We start from the raw sequence: 21,625 nt of genomic DNA on the forward strand, positions 1-21,625 counted from the left end.
TGAGGGCTTGAGATTGACAGGTGGGTGATGGGCTTGGGATGAGGGACTGGGAATGAGATTTGGAAGTGGGAGTGGGATGTGGGCTGTAGGATGTGGGGTTGGGATGTTGACTGTGGGCTTGGAATGTGAGATTTGGCACTGAGGGTGCCCTCAGTCCCCTCATCAAATCATTGATGAAGGTGTTCAACAGGAGCAGCCCCAGTACTGAGCCCTGGGGGCAGCACTTGTGAGCGGCAGCCAGATGGCAAATCCTGCTGTGTGTGTACAGAGTTGGTTGGGTCCCTGTCTGAAGACAAAACTGGCAGGACCCAAACAACGTGGGGGCAGAAGAGCCGTGGCTTGGGAGCTATCTTCATGCCTTTCTGCACGTCAGGCCCTGCTGCTCCTGCTTCACCCCTGCATGGGAACTGCCCCTGTCGGAGTCTCTTCTGGCCAGGGCAATTCCCCTCCATCTACCCGTGCCTGCTGCCCATCCCCACAGCAATTCATGGTACTGGGCAGCACAGGAAGCTGTGTGAAACACCCTCTGCATCCCGCTGCACAAAGGACTGCAGGGAGAGAGGAAGGCTGGGGCTGGTGGTGGCAGCAGAGGGACACGGCCATCTGTGGTGCCCCATCCTGCCCCAGAGGCAGGTATGAGGAGCTGGGGGCTGTGACAGGGCCCAAATGACTGCAGGCAGAGGGACACAGCAAAGGGAACACAAAGCTTTTAATAACGTATCATAGAAAACAAGGAGTAACAGTAAGGACGATAATCCTAAAATTCCCATCCCACAAGAGTTCATTGCCAGATGACGTCCCATCCCACTGCCGCGATGACTCCGGAGGACAGCTTGGTTCTGGAAAGGAGGGATGGGGCCGCTGGCGGTGCCTCTGGAACGCTGCCGCTGCTGCCTGGTGCTGTGGGGCCGGCGAGGAGCGCAGGGTTACGGGTAGCCATACTGGTCGGCTATGGCCATGTCTATCTCCCGCTGCACCAGGAACTGCACGGGGCCGATCTTCATCTGCTGGGCCGCCCGCTGCCGCTCCTCCTGGGCCAGCTTCTTCATGCGCTCCCGCTCGGGCCGCTGCTCGGCTGTGATGGGCAGCGACACCTCCATCACTATGGGTACCGCACCGCCGCCCGCCCGTGGCCCCACGCAGGGCACAAAGTCCCCGGGGCGCTGCGGCCGAGGCTGCTGCTGGTGCAGCACTGGTGGTGGTGCTGGTGGTGGTGGTGGTGGTGGTGGGTCCCTCCGCAGCGGTGAGCTCCTCTGCGGGGACGGGCGCAGGCAGCTCGGCGCCGTCTTCTCGGCAGTGCCCCCCTTTTGCCCCGTGCTGCCTGGAGATGCCGGCGCTGCCTTGTCTGTGCCGCTGTCTTGGGGCCGGAGGGCAGCAGGGCCGGTGCTGGCCGAGGGTTGGGGCTGCGCAGAGGGTGGCTGGCGCACCGGGCCCACCACAGTCACCCTCTGCCCCAGCGGGTGCACGACCTGGATGGATTTACACAAGTGCACGCGCAGCTCGCTGGCAGTGCCCGCTTGCCCGCTGCTGCTGGCTCCTGCGCTGGCCCCAGACAGCTTCGCTGGGCACAGGCGCTTGCGGCCTTTTCTCTCTGCTCTTTCCCTGCGCGGCGGCAGCTTCCTTTTCCTGGCTGGAGCGCTGGTGGTGGGCTGCTCCTGCTGGGAGCTCTCCCCTTTCTGGGGGGTGCCGGCAGGCGCAGGGCGCTTGGCCCGCTTGGTGCTGCCCCTCTTCTTCTTTTCTGCCACCCGGCTGGGGACAGAGCCCGGTGACGGGGGCGAGTGAGCCTGAACCTCCTGGGGCTCCATCTGCTGCACCTCCTCGGTGGGCTGTGCGCTTTGGGCTGAGGGAGGCGTGGTGACAGCCAGCGTGGTCGGCCGTGGACTGAGCCGGGCACTCGCAGGTGGCGTGATGGGGCGCAGCTGCGACAACCCACACTGCAGCTCAGGCAGGAACCCGGGGGATGGTGGGAGCCCCCAGAAGGGGTCGGCGGGCGTCCCGGAGGCAGGCTGTGTGCTGAGCTCTCTGCTGTCCCTGGGGTTGTCAGGGAGCTCAGTGACGAAGCATCCTGGGGCAGGGCTCCCGGGGTTCTCATGGGGGACCTCTACAGCTCTTGCCACGTCTGAAAATGCAAGAACATCCCCCAAAATGGTGATGATAGCCTTCCCGCACCCACTCTGTGCAAACACACACCTGCAGCTCTGCAGCCCCCAAACTCACCGTTGATCCAAGACAGCAAACCCTGGATGTCCGTGATGTCCTCCAGCACATCCGAGCTGGTCGCCACTGCAGGGAAAAGCAACAAAATCCCAAAGAGTCAATGCCAGCTCACCCGTACCATGTTCACAGTAAGGGATCTAGGCTAAACATTGGCTTCCCACTATCAATCAGGACAGGAAAGGTAACCGTAAATCCCCGCACCATTCCACAGATGCACTGCTTTTGTCCCTACAACAACAGATTGTATGTTGATTTCACAGACACCAGCAGGCAGAGAAGTATTGTCCAGTAAGCCCATGTCCCCCCGGGAAGCAGAAAGGTGCTACTTTGATAGCCCAAACACAAACTGACACAAACACTTCTCACTGCCCCTTCCTGCACTCCAAACGGATGCTTACTTGACATCGCCTACAGCACTGCAACTGCAATCTTCAGCTGCCTTGACTCCTGAGTTCTCCTTCTGGACAGGAACCCTACAGAAAGTATCAACAAGTGAAAAATCAGGAGGAAGAAGCATTGTCCCAGCTTTCTTCTGCCATGCAATGTAGTCTCTGGAGGGGGCAATGCTTGGACATCAGCTGGCTGCAACAGCTGCCCATCACTAGCTCCAGCTTGTGTCTGACTGCCATGGCTTCTGTCAGCAAGTGCCCCCCGGTCCCCTTTTCCCCCACAGCTGTGCTGATCGTCCATGTCCACAGCTGAGCAGCTGGCTCTCTGCCGTGACTGCAGCGCGGTGCGGTGAAACACCTGCTGGGTATGGCACACCAAGCAATCCATGGAGCAGTGAGCCACAAGTTGCACTCTGTGAAGTCTGCGCTCTGCTTCCTTGGAAAGGTCTGACATGAAGGGGGGGCTCGGCAGCAGTTTTCCAGGGGAGGAATGACATTTCGTCATCCTCACCGAATCGTGGGATGGAATCTCAACAAGAACCCATTTCCTCTGGATACAGCCAGAAGGGCACTGCTGGAGCTGGGAACTCCTCCCCAGCCCAGCTTTTCTGCTGAGACACCTCCCGGCAACCAGCCAGCACCAAACCCAGCTCACCTGGTCACTGCTCAGCCCGAGCTGTGCCCAGCTCACACACACGCCGCAGCGCTGCTTCCAGTGGGCTCTCACAGGGTGATCTCTCTCAAGAAAAGCACAGAGCTCAGTCTCTGCGTGCAGCACGCTCACCAGAGCACCAGCTCTGCTCACCAGCTGTGGCACAAACGCTCCCACCCTGGCACCGACTGTGACCTCAGCGAGTGCCTGCATCGCTTCATCACAGGCAAAGGGAGTGGTCACCTCCTAGACCCACGTTTTAGGAAACCAACGCCAGGGTCACCCAGTGGGGTGAATGGGGGTGATTGAATGGGGGTTAATTGAAGTAAAACAACAGAGAAGTGAAGATGACTCTTGTGCAGCCCAATGAAAACGCAGTATGGCCTCGTAGTGGTCAGAGGAGTCCCAGAGGAAGTAGTGGGAACTGGGAGGAGTGCACAGCAGTATGGGCCAGAGAAGTCCAGTGCGGCAAAGTAAAACCCAGTGAGGACCAGTATGGGCTCAGAGTGGTCAGTGGAGTCCTATAGGAATGAGTAGAAACCAGTGGGAAGCACACCTGTGTGCCCCAGGGCCGGTGCTGGCCTCTGCCTCTGGCTTTGGGCCCCAGGGCTGGTGCTGGGCTCTCTGGCTGGAGCTGCAGACTTCAGGGCCGGCACCAGCCTCTCAGGCTGTGGCTTCAGGCCCGAAGCTGGTGCTGGCTTCTTGTGTTGTGGCTTCAGGTTTAGGCCCAGGACTCGTGCCAGCCTCTCTGGCTGGGGCTGGGCTTTAATCCCCAGGGTCGGTGCTGGCCACTCAGGCTGTGGCTTCAGGTCCCGTGGCCAGGGCCAGCCTCTCTGGCTCTGTTTGTAGGCCCCAGGGCCACTGCTGGCTTCTCTGGCAGCATCTTTATGTCCCAGGGCTGGTGCCAGCCTCTCTAACTGGGGCCGTGACTTTAAGCTCCTGGACTGGTTCCTGCCTTTTGGGCTCTGGCCCAGAGTCACCAGGGCTGGTACCAAATTTTAAGAAAACAACACGAGGGCCACCCAATGGCGTTATCTGAAGTAACAAAACAGAGAAATTAAGATGCCTCTTGTGTAAGCAGCCTGGCTCATCCTCTCGCTCAGGCACCGCATGATCACACGCAGGAGATGTTGCCCCCAGGCTGCCCCCAGCTTGGAGACTGAAGGATTTGGGCTTCCAAGCAACCAGCAAGCATTTGGATGAGTCAGCCCTCTGGTTTTTGTGAGAACAGACTAGTCCACCCTGAAAAGCCATCTCGGCAAAGGCAGAATAGCTTTGTTCTTGGGCTGCAGCACTCCGTGGCCAGCGCTGCTCAAACACCGGGCCTGCATTTCTTCCTGGGCATCCACACGTGCTGAGTCTCCTGCAGCTTGCTGCAGGGGTTGTGGCTTCCTGCTGAGGAGTTCCTCCCGTTCTTCTGCAACTGCCCCCCAGCATCACTACCGCCTCCTCTGCTACCGTACCGGGAGATGCTTCAGGTCCAGTAGCCTGCACTTCCTTCCTCCCATCAGCAGCTGCTCCTACTGACCTTCATTCACACTGGGATACCGTCCACTTCTAGCGCCAGCTGACCTGCAAGACAGAGGAAGGAAATGTGGCCTTAGCACAAATGCAGAAGCCCAAGGCTGTGCCACCACCATGTACTGCAGCCTTGGGAAGTCAGCTGCAACTGCAAGCTTTGTCAGAATTAAGGCAGGCACTGTAAATGAAGTGTGACTTGTGAACTGAATTGCCACAGTCAGAAATAAATAGTGAAATCGCTTACTTAACTGTAGGTGCTTACCTCTGACCTGGACTTGGAATTGAAGGGTACAAGACAAATGAGGAACACTTGGCAACTCAGGCAAGCTGAACAGTGCAGGGAAGATTGTCGCATTTCTTCTCCTCCCGGCCCAGAAATGAATTTTCCTACCTTAAAATGAAAAGGGAAAAGAGCATGACTTAAAGTAGACACAATACAGCCTCACATCACAGGAAGAAGCTGGAGAGCTCTTGCGGCCCCTGGCTCCCTTATCCCCAGTCCCCATCTCGGTGTCCCCCTCCCTCCCCAAACACCCACCTGTAGAAGCTGAGGCGGCGCACACTCCCCATCTGGAGTATCACATCCAGGTCTGGGGCCTTCAATACAAGGAAGGCAGAGAGATGTTGAGAAGGTGCAGAGGAGTGCCACAAAGATGATCAGAATGCTGCAGCACCTCTCCTAAGAAGACAGGCCAAGGGAGCTGGGCTTGTTCAGCTTGGAGAAAAGAAGGCTGTGGGGTGAGCGAATGGCAGCCTTTCAGGACCTAAAGGGAGCCTCTAAAGAGGAGGGAAGTCAACTCTCTGAAAGGGTAAAGAACAGCAGGACAAGGGGAAATGGTTTGAAGTTGAGGCAGGGAAGATTTAGGCTGGATGTCAGGGAGACATTCTTTACTTGCGGTGCTGAAACAGCTGCTCAGAGAGGCTGTGGATGCCCCATCCATCCCTGGAGGTGTTGAAGGCCAGGTTGGATGGGGCCCTGGGCAGCCTGGTCTGGTATGAAATGTGGAGGTTGGTGGCCCTGCCTGTGGTGGGAAGGTGGTAGAGATGATGCTTAAAGTCCATTCCAACCTGGGCCATTCTGTGTGATTCTGTGACTCTATCCTGCTTCTATCAGCGCTCCAGGCCATCCTGCAGGCTGTTGTGCAGAGCGCAGAGCTGCAGAGCTCTGCTTCCCGGCCCTGTGCTCTCCAGCACTCTCGTGTGAGTTCCGCCTCCTCCAGGAATCTCCTGTTCCCAGGAACCTCTGCTGCTCCCCTGCACACACATCTGCGTGCACATAGGTGTGCAGAACCACACACCCACGTGCAAAGACTTCCCCGCACACAAACCTGTGCATTTACATGCACATGCAAGCACATCCTTGCACACCTGCATGCACACTCCACCCATGTGCATGCAAATGTGTGAAAAAACACACAGCTGTGTACAAAGACCTTGATGCACACATCAGTGTTCATATACAAACACACGTGTGCAGACTCATCACTTTGCACACCCACATGCAGGAGTACAAGAGCGCAGCTCCAGCCTTGCACACAGCCATGTGCACACACACACATGGAAAACTAAAAACCCAGGCCATTCTATGATTCTATGATCTCTGCACACCCCTGTTTGCACACATACCTGCACTCACAGCTCTATGACCAAATGCCACTCCCACGGCTCAGCCAACACGCAGACGGTGGGAAATGTCAGGAGGAAAGATGCCCTGTTACGCTCCTTCATTCTCCTCTCTTTAATGAAGGCACTGGGGCACAGCTGTAGCCCCATCCTGAGATGAGGGTTGCTGCGGGATTCCTCGTTTGGACGCTGCAGGTTAACCTGGAGCGCAGTCTGAGGGACACTCCTCATGTGCTCTGCAGATGGAAGATGTGCCAGGAGCAAAGAAAACACTTCCACAGGCAGCGCAGGGATGGCGTTCCTGGGCCGGGCGGAGACATACAGAGCAGAGCCCACTGCCCTGGGATCTGCAGCACTGCAGAAGGGCTCAGGGTGCAGCACTGTGGCACAATACAGTGAAGACGCCAGGTTCAGCAGCACCAGGTGGGCTGTGGGGGTCCTGGGACGGTGATGGGGGTCCAGTCAGAAACTGTGGGGATCTGTAAGATCCAAGGGGGTCCTGGAGTGGGTAAGGGAGGTCCAAAGGAGGAAACAGGGAGGGGATAAGGAGGAAGCCCAGAGCAGGGATAAGGGTTGTTGATGGGAACTGTGGGTCACTGTGAGGTCCTGGGCTGGGTGGGAGGGAGGAGTACCAGGTCTGAGGAGGTCCTTAATGAGCTATGGAGATCTGTGGGGGGTTGTATGAATATACATGTGGGGGACATGGGATGGATTTGGAAACAGAGCCTGCAGGAGCAGAATGCTCTTCAGGAGAAGGCAAGACATGCGCTGCAGGTGGGACACAGACATATGGGGAGTTATGGGGACATAGAGGGAAGGGGGGGATGTGTGGAGTGGTTTGAGGCAAAAAGGTGGGGCGGTGTAGGAATGCCTTTATTTCTTCCTGAGATGGGACTGGGGGTCCCTGTAGCCCAAAGGTGGGGCCACGATCCATGACCCCACATGAGCCTAACCCCAAGATGACCACATAACCCTGTATGTGCGTGACCCCATGGCTGCACGTGACCCACAGCCCTGTGTGAACCATACCCCCACACGACCCTGGCACTCCCTGACCCTGCCTGCCCCCATCACGCTGCAACCCAACATTTTGTAGCCCCAGAACTCTGGGATCCCTGCCCCCACCTCACCCCCACCATATAACATTCTGAGACCCGTAACTCCCTATCACCCAACCTGACCCTATGTCACGGAATTAACTAGATCAGTTTATGCCCGTGACAGGGGGCAGTAGGCCCCTGCCCTCCCCACCCCCCGCCTGGGCCCACAGAATGGGAAGGAAGGGGGAAAAGGAAAAAAACAGCGGCAACAATCTATGGAGGTAAACTTATTTTACTAACTATGATATTGGAATGCAAAATAATACAATATAATACAATCTAATTGAAATTGAGACTAATAAATCAAATAAGATATGAGAGAGAGTTCCCGAGACCGAGTCAAACCTGAAAAAGCTTGGAACGGCTAGGAAAGCACCCTCCAGCACCCACTGCCAGGCAGTAAGAGACTGCCCCCCCCCGGAAGGGTCAGATCCCATGACTTCCGCAATGTATAGGGATAGGTACGTAGAATTAGAGCATTAACACTTCCAGTACATGATGCTTTGATGTGGAATATTGAAAATCAAATAAGCAAAAACCAAAACCATGACACCAGCACAAAATTAGGACTGCAAAGGTGTTGTAAGGCCACACAGGGAGAAATTAGAAGGGCAAAGCACAGCTGGAGCTTCATCTGCCTTCTGCCATTAAGGACAATTAAAAATGCTGTTCTAAATATATGAGCAGATGAAGGAAGACACAGGAGAATTCTCATCCTTTATGAGATGTGGGGGAAATGCAGGGAGGGAAAGGATGAGGTCCTTAGTGCTTGCTTGCCTGAGTCAAGTTCTGTGAGGATTCTACGATTCCTTGATTTTGGAGTACTTCAAGGGCAATTAAGGGTAATTTTTTTCCTCCATTCTATCACAGTGCTATGTATTTTGACTGTATTTTTAAGATTGTAGATGCTATGATGTTTTCACGATCATTCAGTGCTTCTAGATTCTCCAATTCTATGATTCACAGAATCACAGAATTGGAAGGGATCTAAGAGATCGTCGAGTCCAACCCCCCTACTAAAGCAGGTTCTATACAATAGGCTGCACAGGTAGGCATCAGGATGGATCTTGAATACTATCAGAGAAGGAGACTCCACAACCTCTCTGAGCAACCTGTTCTGGTGCTTCATCACCCTTACTGTACACAACTTCTTTCACATGTCTGTATGGAACTCCTTATGTTCAAGTTTTAAGCCGTTGCTCCTTGTCCTACCACTACACACCAAGAAGAGCCTGGCCCCTACCATTTGCCTCCCACCTCCCTTTAAATATTTATGAACATTCATCAGAACCCTCCTCAGTCTTCTTCTCCCCAGGCTGAACAGCCCAAGGTCAAACAGCTTTTCCTCATATGGGAGATGCTCCAGGCCCTTTATCATCTTTGTCACCCTCTGATGAGCTCCTTCTAGGAGATCCCTGTCTTCTTTGAACTGGGAGCCCAGAGCTAGTCACGCTCTTCTAAACGTGGCCTCCCTAGGGTACAGTAGAGGGGTAGGATCACCTCCCTTGTCCTGCTGGCCACGCTCCTTTTAATGCACCCCAGGATGCCATTGGCCTTCTTGACCACCAGAGCACACTGCTGACTCATGGCCAACCTGTCATCCACACCCCAGGTCCTTCTCCGCAGGGCTCCTCTGCAGCAGCTCATGCCCCAACCTGTATAGAAACAAGTGTGAGAAATACCCAGCTTCAATAATGTTTGTTCAGGCAAAGATTTCAGTGAAGCAGCAAAGTTTTTTTTTATTTGTTGCAACAACAGGCATGCACCCCCTCCTAACAAGGCAGAAAACGCGCACTGATCAGTGAAACACTTCTCATTATATATCCTTTTCTCCCATCAGAGGAGACGCTTTTCTGTTTCCCGCCTGGGTGGGTACTCCAGGCTTATCATCCACACGATGCATTTATTAATCCATTTTTCCATATGAGGTCTATCAGCAACCTATTGTGTTTAGGATCATTTTGTCCATTTCTATGGACATCGGAGGGCAATATTTCTTGACACCGTTAAACCTGTTTTATCCTGTGCCAGGCTTTCCTTTCTCTGCTCTGTATTTTTCCTTTCCTTATTACATATGAAAGCCACGTTTAAGAAGAAACCCAGATTATAAAATATCTAAAGGTTACTAAGCTCCAATTCCTGATTTATGATACCTATTATGCTGTGCTAGCAAGCATAAATAAATAAAAATAAGTTTATTTAGCAGTCTTTCCCATGCATATTCCTTTACAAAAGCTTGCATTGTTCATCTATGATCACAGTGGATATTGCCCAAACTCTCTTGATTAATTTCTTACCACCATCAGGACATCACAGCCTCCGCTCTATCCTGCTGCTCAGCATCTTTACTGTGAAAAACAACCCAACCAGCCATTTATGCAGCCATTCTGTAAGAAAATTGCAAGTTCAGTAACTTGGTACTGGAAGTTTCTACTGCAAAAACACAATCTGTCACGCATGCATTTATTCCTCCACAGGTGAGACACTCTACACTTGCTCTTGCTAAAATTCACCAGGTTCCTCCCTGCCCAGCTCTCCATTCTGTTCAGGACCCACTGAATGGCAGTACAGCCTGCCAGTATGTCAGCCACTCCACCCAGATTTGTATCAGATTTGCCTCAAGCATAATGGGGTCACTGATGAAGATGCTGGACCGAGCATTGACTCCTAAGGAACCCCCCTAGATGCAGCTCTAAACAAGACTGCCCTGCTGACAACAACCCTCTGAGTTCTACCAGTCAGCTAGATGCCAATCCTTTCACCTATCCCACACTTTCTAAGGTTCATAACAAGGATGTCATGGGAGACAGTGGCAAAAGCCTTGCAGAAGTCAAGCTAGACAACATCCACTGCTCTCCCCACACCCACCAAGGCAGCTCAGAGCCTTCCATTGTGAGAATTTATTTGAATATGTCCTGGCTGAGGAGCATTTGAGAGAGATTTTGCTTTGTGGCTGGTGTAGAGAAAGGGCTTCAAGATAGAGTAGGCTCCCTGTGCAAGTGGGGCAGTGAAAAGCCTGCCAAAGGAAGTTAAAAATCTCTAAGATTCCCTTTTGAGCCTTTTTCACATTAATCGTAGCAGGGGTTGGCGTCAGACTTGGGTACATAAAGGATTTCAGTTCAGGACAGGGTTCTGAGAAAGAAACAGTCCTGCAAGAGGACACGAGGTCGGGAGACGGCCTCCATTAGGCACGCAGACCCCCGGCCGCTACCACTGCCAGACCCTCGTCCCGAGTCCAACAGGAACACCCCAAAAAACAGCCCCGTGCCACCCTCCGCCCCGCGAGACCCCCATTTCCCCCAACCCCCAGCCACAAGCGGCCCCCAAAACGCGCCCAGGCCTTCACAGCCCCAAAGGGACGCCCCATATCCCCACGAGACCCGCATTCCCAGCGCCGCGGGACCCCGTAAGTCCCCACGATCCACAGCCCAGCCCCACAAGGACCCCATTCCCCATCCCGAGCCCCGCAGCCGCTCCCAGCCCCGTACCGCGGCCTCCCCCGCTCACGTGACACGCACCCCCAGCACCGCGCGTCGCCTAACGATGACGTCACGCCGCCGCACGGCCGGCGCCCGGGCTCGCCCTCACTCAACGTGGCGGGCCGGGCGCCGCCTGACGGAACGCGCACGCGCACGGCGAGCTGCCGGGAGCGGTCGCCCGTGGAGAGGAAGCCCGCCCCGGAGTTGAGTGACGGCCGCGGCAGCCAATCGGCTCTGCGGAGACGGCGGGCGGGCACGTGCGGGCGGCCAGTAGCCGCAGACGCCACGCAGCTCCTGGCTCCGCTCCCTGCGGTGCCGTGCAGCGTGCCGTAGGCGCGGCGCTCCCGTCAGAGCCGCCGGCCCGGCCGGGCTGCCCGTGTCCTCTGCCGCCCTCCCGCAGTAAAGGTGCTCGGGGAGGCCGTGCTCCCTCGCGTTCCCTCTGTGACTGCCGGGGGGTGGAGCAGATGATGCGGTTTCCGAGCAGCATCTGCAGGGCGTGCAAATAGAACGATGGAATGGCTGAGGTTGGAAAGAGCTTCAGGATGATCGAGTCCAAGCACAGCCTGACCATCCTACCCTAACTAACAGCCCTGCGCTAAATCACGTCCCTGAGCACCGCATCCAGACGGCTGTTAAACACATCCAGGCATGGTGACTCAACCACCTCCCTGGGCAGCCCATTGCAGTGCCTGACAGCCCTTTGGGAAAGAAGTTTTTCCAACCTGGGTATCCGACCTAAACGTCCTCTTTCACAACTCGAGGCCATTTCCCTCGTCCTGTCACCTGTCAGCAGTGAGAAGAGACCAACCCCGCTCTGCTGCAGTCACCTCTCAGCTGCTGGAAGAGAGCAGTAAGGTCTCCCCTCAGCTCCTCTTCCCCACACTAACCAGCCCCAGTCCCTTCAGTCTCTCCTCGTAGGCCATATTCTCCAAGCCCTTCCCCAGCCTTGCTGCCCTTCTTTGGACCTGCTCCAGCACCTCCATCTCCTTTGTGTACTGAAGTGCCCACAGCTGAACACAGAGCTCCAGGTGAGGCCTCACCAGTGCCGAGTACTGGGGCAGGATGACTTCCGTAGTCCTGCTCACCACACCGTGCCTGATCCGAGCCAGGATGCCACTGGCCTCGGATTGTTTGTGGCAACACCAGAGGAAGGGAAATGTTGCCAGCAGCAGAGCATGTTTAAGTAGTTTGGTGGTGATGTGCGCATTTCGCACTTTTTGTGGAGCTGACTGCTCACTGAAATGAGTTACACGTGCATCTTCAAGGTGACAATCAACCTCTGTCTGCTGTCTCAAACCATAGCAGCATTTGACGAGAGAAATGATGGCAAGCTCTGGTTGTGGCAAGCCATGTTCTGCATTTTGATACAGTGGCTAAGCACAGTCCTGTAAGCAGCAGAAACTAAGCAGCCTTGCTTTCCGTTATGATAAAGAGATTTGAGAACAGGTTTCAAGATTCCCAAGAAAGGATGAATTTGTAGGTATATTTTTGACTCCATCTTCATTCAGTCAGCACAAAGACATAACCTGCCAGTTTTCAGACGGGATGTATGGAGTTGCAAACACACTGCACGTACAACTCCAAGAAACGTGGATCGTGTGCCTGTACTGAACCATTCTCAGACCTGTATTACCAGAGAACAAATCCCTTTGCTTTGCAGTCACACCTTATTCATGTCAGGCTGCAGCACAGGCCGGGTAAGGCAGCTGCTCAGCTCTCCTCCTCTGTGTGACAGAGGCTGTCCTCTCTGCAGGGCCCTCCCTCTTCTCCCGAGGCTGCCTGCAGCCAAAGAGCTTCTGCCTGGAAGGACCAAGTGCAGCACGGCAGTCTTTGGCTGGTCAGGGTGCGAGGCCAAAGAAGCTGGGAGGCTTCAGGCCAGCCAGAGGATGTCACGGCGCAGGTGGCGTCAGCTGGGTTCCTGGAGCCTGTGTGTTGTCACACCGCACAGCCACGACGATGGGCCCTTCCTGAGGACAGCCGACAGCTGTCCCAGGCACCTCATCTCTGAGCTGCGCTGCCCACAGCCGCTCGCCGTGCCGTGTGCCTGAGAGCTGCCCCGGCAGCAGACAGGAGCGGTGAGGGGGAGCTCTTCCTGCACGGGAGGGATGCTTCAGACCCGCAGAGCCCAGCTGCAGGTTGCAGGCTTAGCTGTGGCATGCTCGAGGGGCATTCGGCACAAGGCTGGCGGTATTGAAGTGAGCAGGAGAAATTGCTGCTGGCCCTTCTTGGTCAGCAGCTGCAACCCAGGTGGTTGCAGCTGAGCAAAGGATAGGCTGGCCTCCTGCCTGGCCCTCTGGGCTCAAACACGCAGGGCTCAGGAAGCAACGCTCAACTGCAGCTTCTGTCAGGGCAGTGCGTCAGTAACACTTCTGCTTTGGAGGCACCTGCCAGCATGGACAGAGCCTGAGTGGGGACCTTGAGACCTCATCATTCACACGGCCTCATCTCAGCCCAGTTCTCCAGCCCCAAGCCCCAGTACTCCATCCCAGAGACAACAGGTACACTGACCATCCCAAGGGTGAGGTGCATTCTGGACATCACGGGGCAGAGCAGTTCCGTGCCCTTCGCCTTTTGGAACTGGGGTTAGTCTTGCTGAAGGGGAACACCCTTGTGACCTTGGGGATAGGCTTTTTGCTAAAGGGGTGCCCCCTTTTGGCCTTGGCGTAAGGCTTGCTAAAGTGATGCACCCTTTTTGCCTTCAGACGCACGATTTTGCTGAAGGATTGCACCTTTTGACCTTGTGGTTAGACTTTTTGCCTAAGGGGTGCCTCCTATAGGTCTGTGGTGTCCTATTGGCCTCACACACACTGGGCATAGGACCTGGTTAGGGGACAATATGCCCACCCCACAGAGGGAAGCACCATGGGCAGGTGTCCGATAGGTGTCTGGAGCTGCTCCCAGTGGCGTGCAATCCACCAGGGCTCTGTCTGGGCTGTGCCAAACCTGTGGAGCCCGAAGGCTTGCCTCTCCTCAGTGCCCGGGGCCTTCAGAGGAGGAATCCTCCCAGCAGCCGTTCGGCGGCTCTGCGCTCCCCATCCTGCTCCAGAGGGGAGCCCTCGTGTTTGAGCAGCTCATCCCTCGTGTTTGAGAACCATCCCTGTCCCTCAGGCTGACGGGCAGCTATCACAGAGTGCCTTGTGATAGCTCACGTCACAGCCACGTGCTGTCACGTCCGTAAGATCACAGGATTCAAAGCTCTCTGTCCTTCCACACTGCGGGCAGCACTGAGACAGCCCCGCTTCCATCCGTGTGTTGGGCCGGCTTCGGAGCCACAGCCCAGCTGAGAAAGCCTTCCTCCTCATTCCCGTGAAAGAGCACTGGGAAGAAATGAAAACTGCACCATCTATTGCAAGACGTCTGTTTTATTTTTCTCCATCTCTTTCCAGGCGGTCAAATGTGAACACCAGGCACGGACTCAGATGTGAAGGGTGGTCCGAATCATTTATTAAAGATTTTCCAATCACTTTTTTGGCTTTCCCGTCCGCCTTTACAACTTTCCCATCCACCTTTACACGTCAACAGAGTATTCCACAAACACTCCTTGTGCATGCATGCGGGCGCTTATCCACTCTGAGCTGTGAGCCGTTCCTTTTGCTTTTCTCTTTTCTAGAGATATCCTTGGTTCTCAGCCTTGCGTTCACATCCTGTTTATCTTGCTCCACAGCATCTGCTCTGATAGTCTTGCTTATATTTTCATGGTTACAAGACCAATTATTTTCTGTAAAAGAAGAGAAACTGTTCTCAAACAATAGCACAGGTCTGGGGAGCAGTTTGCCCACACACAGACCCCATGGGAGGCTTCAGGTCAGGACGCTGAGGGCAGGGCAGCCAGTTCACTCCCTCTCTCTACCTGTTCCCTAGCAGGTGTCCAGCTGCAGTGTTTGGCTCCTGAGCTATGCCACCCCCATCCCCAAAGCCCTGCTCTTCCCACCAGGGACCTAGAGGAGCATCGAGCCGGAAAGAAAGTCTCCTCTCTGGCCCCAAGCAGCCTCGCGCTTAGCTGGGCCTTCCAGATGCTGCCAAATCGTGGGCCTTGGTGCGTTGGGTGTGTCCGCAGAAGAGAGCAAGACACTGGAGAAGGAGGAACTCGCCTCTGGTGATGCACCAGCCCAAGGCTCCAGGAAGCGTAGCCGTCCCATCCCTCAGAGCCAAGGGGTCTTGGGAGAGTCCCTGCTGTTCCTCCACCTCTGCCTTTCTACAGGGAGATGGCACCCCGGAATGATACGGATAGGAATCACGCACCTCCTTCGCGCCCTGTCTCGGGCTCGACGTTGCTTGCGGAAGCGTGGTGGTGGCATCAGAAAGTTGGGGTCGTAGGTGGGCTTCTCAGGCAGACTGTGCTCAGAGCTTGATGGTGACTGAATCACTATTTTGGGAATGATCATTGGAGCCTGGGCTCCGTGAGGGCCACTCGGCTTCTCTTTGTTTGTCTCCAGCACTGTGCCATCACAGGAGATTTTCTCTGCTCCTCGTCCTTCTCCTCTGATGCTTGGAGATGCCACTGCCTGGGCTCGACCTGCCTCTGGTGCTGGAGCTTTGGCTGGGTATTTGCCCAGGAACTGGCTTGTCAGTGCTGGCTTCACTGCTCCTCTTTCTTCTTCTTTACACCTCTGAGCCTTCATTGCCTGTGCTGGAAGTATTTCTGATGTTTTTCTAGTGGTGATGAGTTTGCCCTGAAACTGGGTGGTCAGCGCCGGCTTCACTGCTCCTTGTTTTCGGAACCATTGAGATTCCACTGCCTGAGCTCGACCTGACGCTTGTGCTGGAGCTTTGGCTGCGTGTTTCCCCTGAAGCTGGCTGGGCAGCACCGGCTTCAGCGCTCCTCTTTCTTCTTGGCACCTCTGAGGTTCCACTCCATGAGTGCGACCTGTTTCTGGTGCTTTTCCTCGGGCTGGAAGTTTGTGCTGACCTTGACTGGTCAGCGCTGGCTTCACTGGCCCTGGTTCTTCTCTGCACCTGTGGGCTTTTGTTGCCTGTGCTGGAGCCGTCAGTGGTGCTGTTTTTTTGGTAGTGCCTTCGCCCTGGGTTTTGCTAGGCACAGCCATCTTTTGGGCAGAAGACACCGCTGGGACCACTGGAACTTGACTGAAAGAACAGAGCAGGGGGGGTCCATGTCAGTGGGTGATGGCTTTGGGGCCGCATCCTGCAGCCTTGGCTGTAACGCAGCCTTCCCCACGCAGAGCTCACAGGTTGCGCTGGGGCTCTCCTGAGGGCTGGAGAGGGGTCAGCACTGTGAAATGGGGGGCTCCCGGCAGCCCCATCCCACCTCTCCATCTGCTGCATTCAGTGCTGCTGGGCAGCCCCAGACAGGGACTGTCAGAGGCTGGAGAATGGGCTCTTGCTGGGTCACTGAAACGCCCCTAAAAGGATCCCAACCCCGAGCACCCAGTCTCACCTGGACACAGAGCTCTTCTGGTCGACCCTTGTTGTCTTCGCAGAGCATGTGCCCTCTCTGCTGGTAATGCTCAAGCGGCCAGGTAAGGGTGGCAGTTCAGGAATTTTCCCTGGAACTGGGAAGGACAGATCTCGTCAGAGGAGATTCATTGGGAAATTGCTGTCCCTGTGGCATGCAGAGGTGCTCAGGCCTGTCCCAAAGCACCTGAAGAGGGCCGCTCCACTTCCCTCACAGACACTCTCTCCGGGGACCTCTGTCCCTCTTGCCCAGCTCCTCCTCTCAGAGGTGCAGCTCTGATTTGGGCCTGCCTTCCTGGCATTTGTTTTGGGAAAGAGGAGCCGGGTGGTGTCACCGGGTGAGGTGACAGTCTCTTTTAGGGGCTCATTTGCTGGGGGGAGGACAGGGCTGAGGATCCCCCATCCTCCTGCCATACCCAGGGATGGGGCGCATGGGAACAGCGCGCCCCGCATCTGAGATGTCATGAGGCTAACATGTGGTTAGGAGAGGCTGTGGCAAGCTGGTGTGAATCTTTTCACAAGTCAGAGCCTTAGGATGGTCACCGAGTGGGCATTTTCCCATCACAGTTTGTCTGTGTGGGGCATGGAAAGGAGCTGGCTGCTGCTTTACCTTTCTTGCTCTGGCCAAGAGGTGGCAAACACTCTGCTTTCTCGTGCTTGCCCTCACCAGGGACTTCTCCCGAGGCCTTGGATGGTTTCCTGGGAGGTGGTTTGGGGACAAGCTCCAACTGAAACCTGTACAAAAGGAGAAGACACAGGGGTGACCCAGTGCTCCAGCAGCCCTTGCTGCTCACCGGGATTGCCTGCTCACAGGCCGATTTTCACATTGCATCAAGGTGCACTATTCTCCAGAGTTGACTGTGCCCTGGTTCCAGGGGCTGTCCTGGGAAATAGGGTCATCCAGCCAAGAAGTCCAGGCCACGATGGGGAGAACATGTCACCTAAATTCCTTCATCTCTCCCATCAGATCTACCTCGCAGAAATCTCTACTCTTCCAGGACGTGTAAAATAGGTACCCAGTGGGAATTCTCAAAATGCCCACCTCTGGAGAGAAGGTAAAATCTCCAAGAGGGAATGCCCTGGATAATCTGTTCCCTAAGCAACGTGACCTGTGGCCTCAGCTGACAGCAAACACCAGGGGAGCCAGATATGCTGACTTTAAGAGAAAGCACTATGCTGATTGTGGAGCTGGGTGAAGGTCCCATGGCCAGATTCGGTGACTGTCCTGCAGGGATGGGGACTTGATGATACTATTGGAGCTGATAAAGGATCGACAGGATGGAAACAGCAGCGGCTGCCCTGAGTCCTGGTGGCAGGACAGCCGTGGTCACAAGGAGTAAAAGATACCGAAGGAGAGCTGAGCAGCTGCGTCGAGCAGAGGCTCCAGCCACAAACATACTCACTCAGGAAAGACGACGACCCGGCCAGAGAGCGTCAGGGAGGCCACTGCTGCCACCCGGGACACCACCATGTCCAGCAGCCAGGGGACCTGCAGGGGAGGAGCACGGAGGTTGTGGAACATCCTTGTGATGGCTGAGGCACTTGGGAGTGGAGGGCCCGAGGCAGGGAGAACTGACAGCACTGCGGCTCTTGCCTGCCCCAGCAGCTGGCCAGGTCCTGGCAGGCCACACGCAGGCAGGGTAAGGGCTGTGGGACTGCCCGGGCCAGGGAGAAGCCAAAACCTCACCTTGAAAACTGCTGTTTCCAGGTTCACTTTCCCACAGACCTTCTCGAGGAAGTCGTAGTAGAATTTCATCTGAGCCCGTGCTCCTTCTAAGATGAGGACTCCTATGTCCTTCAGGACAAAGGCAATGTTCTCCCCCTTCTTCAGGCAGCGGGAGACGAGAGATGTGGTGTTACATATGCAGATCTCCCCTCTCTGCCGGGACACAGATGCAGCTGCAGCCACCTGAGTGTACTTGATGGTCTCTGCCTCCTTACGGCCTGGGAAATCACACAAGAGAGTCGGAGTTGGTCATTTAGCAGCCCTCGTGCCTGTGCTTCTGAGTGCTACTCATTGTATTTGCCACCCAGGACAGCCCTGGGTTTGGACTGGCTCCACGGAGGGGGCCGTTTGCTTTGGGCAGTGGAGGCAGTCGTCCTGTTTGCCCCGTCTGTGCAGGCAGCAGGAGTTTAGTTCTCCTCCTACCTGGCAGGAATTCCGCATCACCCATCAGACTGTGGACGTCGAGAAGGTTCCTGGCCAGGCGAAACGCAGGCCACTGCACAACCAGGGTCCCGTCCTTAGCCTGGATCTCTTTGGAGATGATGTCGAAGGAACCGAAGGTGGGAATTCGGACCCCCTACACGTGGGAGAGAAGGGAAGGGCCAAGGGGTTAAGGCTGAAGGAAAGGACCAGAGGTTGCCCTGTGCAGGGACTGTGCTTCAGGTCCCCTGCCGCTGTCCAGAGGTGCAGGCCAGGGCAGCTGGGAGAGATTTGGGAAGGAGCTGCCCAACCCTCTCCTTCCCACTGCCCTCCAAACTGCAGCACAGCAGTCCTGGCAGAAGCAGCCTCAGGGAATCCAGAGGCCTCCAGCGACTGGGATCAGCCCTGAGATACAGCACCACCTGCCCCAAGCGGTACCGCGCCTGTGGGAGGCCCATTGGTGCTTCGCAGGGACTTTGGGGGGGAGTTTCGTGCTTTCCGGGGAGGGGAAGAGTCAGTGCACGGCGTGGCCCAGGGCCAAGGGGACTGCCCACCCCTCCAACAGAGCAGCGGGAAGCGGGTGCTGACCCACCTTGTGCAGCAGGAGGTGTTGTTGCACACAGACGGCCACCGCGTCCCAGACGGCTACTCGCTCTGCAGGGCAAAGGAAAAGCAGGTCACACTCTGCATCTGCCACTTCTCAGCACTGCGAGTGCCTGAGAGCGGCAGTGAGGTGGCAGATGGAAAAGGTCACCGCTGTCCCCGGCCCCAAACAGAGGCGGTCCCGAGGCAGTCAGAGTGCTGGCTCTGGCCCACTCGTTGCCAGGACCCGGTCGCAGCAGTGCCCTGTGGTGGCTGTGGATCCCGGTACCTTTGGCGGTGACATCGGGACTTCTGGAGGCACGCTCCGTTGCGGGGCCATCCTCCCAGAAGCTTATCTTCTTCCGTATCGCACGTGCAGATCGCTCCTTGTTGGCACCAGCCATGTGGGAGCTGATCCCTTCCAGACGCTTCCAGTCGTCAGCCAGAAGCTCCTTCAGGATGCAGCACCCACCACTGTGCAGCCGCTTTTATAGTGCTCCTGGTGCCGTGTCACAGAGCACCCATTGTGACACCGTAGCAACGGGGCCAGTGCTGGCCGTTGCCCATTATGACGCTGGCACCAGCAACCTTCTGCCTGCCCTGACGCTGCAGGAGCCCAGCTCTGAGGGTAGGAGGCCCTGCAGAGGGATCTGGATAAGCTGCAGCGCTGGGCTGGGGTGATGCGATGAGGTCCAACAAGGCCAAGTGCCGGGTCCTGCGCTTTGGCCACAACAACCCCATAACAAAATATGCACCTAGGGCAGGCTGGCCTCAGAGCTCAGTGAAGATGAAGGGGCAGGTTTTGCTTTCTTTGACATGGGACTCGTTCTCAGCCAAAATAAGTTTAGAAAACTGTAGGCTCCCAGCCCTGACACCTCCACAGTGCAGAAGAGAAATGACCTGCAGCGCTCTTGGGAATTGCTGGGAGCTGTCACAGTTCTTCACTGCGGGAAGGGGACTGCTGGAACCAATCCATTCATCATCAGCATCAAACAAATTGAGTTTTGAAGTTCAGCTTGGAACTGCCTGGGCTTCCCCTCCTGTCCTGCAGAAGAAGAAGAGTCAGAAATACCACTGTTGGTTAGTAGGATCCAGAAAATAAATAATATATCCCTCTGTATGAGATATACTGAGACTGCCTTCAGTAGTCACAGAAGAAGACACACAGATTCCAAAACTTACCAATTTATCTTTCTCTTTAGTGTAAACAGTGGGTTGCTGTGCTATTTTCTGTGACGCTTGAAAATGAACTGAGCCCATCACTAGTACACAGACCTAACCCCCAAAAGACAACAGTTCTTGGGTACCTGCCCTGGGAGGGTGTGGGGATGCTGTTGAGAATTCAAAATCTCTCTGGAGAAAAGCAAAGTGCTCCTAACTGTGCCCAAAGGAGGCAATGGTAGGGATCGTGCATGCAGTTATCTCCAACAGAGAAAAATATCTTTCAGGAGGACTTTGGGGGTGCTATCCAGTATTCCAGTTTACTCAGGAGTTGGTCAAAACTTACAGTAACTTTCTGTAACTCCTTAACAAATTTATTTAAGAAATCATCTGGAATGGCTGATCATTAATACTCCAAATACGCAGAGGCTCACCTTCTTCCAGTTGCAGAGCCTATGGTAGGAAAAAATGAACCAATTTCAACAAGCATAATGTGAAACAAACAGGTGGCCTGACAAATTAATACAGAAAAAAGTAATCTCCAACAAAAAATGAGGTATTGAGCATGTGCATCTTATCCAGGGAAGACCACATTTCAGCTTTCAGCTAAGGATCAGCAAACAGCTGGACTGAAAAGGGCTGACACCAGCCATCTGCCATTTTACATGGCTATGGTCTTACAGAGCAGCATCACTTCTGTGTGTAGTCTGGGCCATCTGAATCACTGGCCATTGCCAGGCTTTCCTGAACTGGGATAACTGAAGTCAGAACTGCAGAGCAGACAGGAAGACAGCTTGTTTCCCCCCTAGATGAGTGACATCCACGCACGTGCTCAGAAGGAGTCTGAGGCATCATGATTTAGCTGCGTGTAGACAGATGTCATCAGTGGCTCTTCCCTTGTGCACTGATGCAGTGACACCATCAGAGGAGGCCACCAGGTTGGCCAAGCAGGATTTGCCCTTGGCGAAGCCATGCTGGCTCTCCCGTATCAGCTGAGACTTCAGTCTCACCTAAGACTGTCACTAGGGATGTGAGTGTTCTCTGAGATTTTCCATCAGAGCCTGCAAACACTCGCACACCTCTTGGAGCACCGCTGGCACCTCTCTCATGGCCAGGTGTCTGTGTGGGAGCAGCTGACCCCCCTGAATGCAGACCAGGGGCTCAGGGCGGGGGATCCCATGCAGGGAACTGCTCTGTGCACACCTGAGATGAACCAGGGGGAATCCCAGCTCCTGTGGGTGTGGGTTGCATGGGGGAACTGAATTGTGCTTCAGCGGAGACCTTGCAGCTGGGGGTGAGATGGCTGCATCACGTCTCCTGAATCAGTGCTCTGAGCAGGAGAA

General features: G+C 55.3%; 1 protein-coding gene and 1 long non-coding RNA gene across 2 annotated transcripts; both read right to left on the reverse strand.

The window, feature by feature from the left end:
• Positions 1-7,658: 7,658 nt before the first annotated feature.
• LOC149913669 (uncharacterized) lies at positions 7,659-11,024 on the reverse strand. Its single transcript, XR_016461049.1, has 3 exons — positions 10,991-11,024; positions 9,800-9,889; positions 7,659-9,157 (listed from the first exon to the last, which is right to left on the reverse strand). It is a non-coding gene; the product is annotated as an uncharacterized LOC149913669 (long non-coding RNA).
• A 4,858-nt stretch (positions 11,025-15,882) lies between these two features.
• On the reverse strand, positions 15,883-19,601 carry LOC149913670 (coiled-coil domain-containing protein 81-like; the record flags this gene model as incomplete). The annotated part of the gene is made up of 8 exons (XM_090128983.1): positions 19,411-19,601; positions 19,132-19,193; positions 18,543-18,696; positions 18,081-18,337; positions 17,797-17,882; positions 17,004-17,128; positions 16,377-16,491; positions 15,883-16,066 (listed from the first exon to the last, which is right to left on the reverse strand). Coding segments are annotated over exons 1-8 (1,098 nt in total), but the record flags the coding sequence as incomplete, so codon positions are not given.
• Between the last annotated feature and the right edge of the window lie 2,024 nt (positions 19,602-21,625).

The sequence above is a fragment of the Phasianus colchicus genome, chromosome 35 (genome assembly GCF_987193195.1).
Source record: "Phasianus colchicus chromosome 35, bPhaCol1.hap1.1, whole genome shotgun sequence".
NCBI lineage: Eukaryota > Metazoa > Chordata > Aves > Galliformes > Phasianidae > Phasianus > Phasianus colchicus.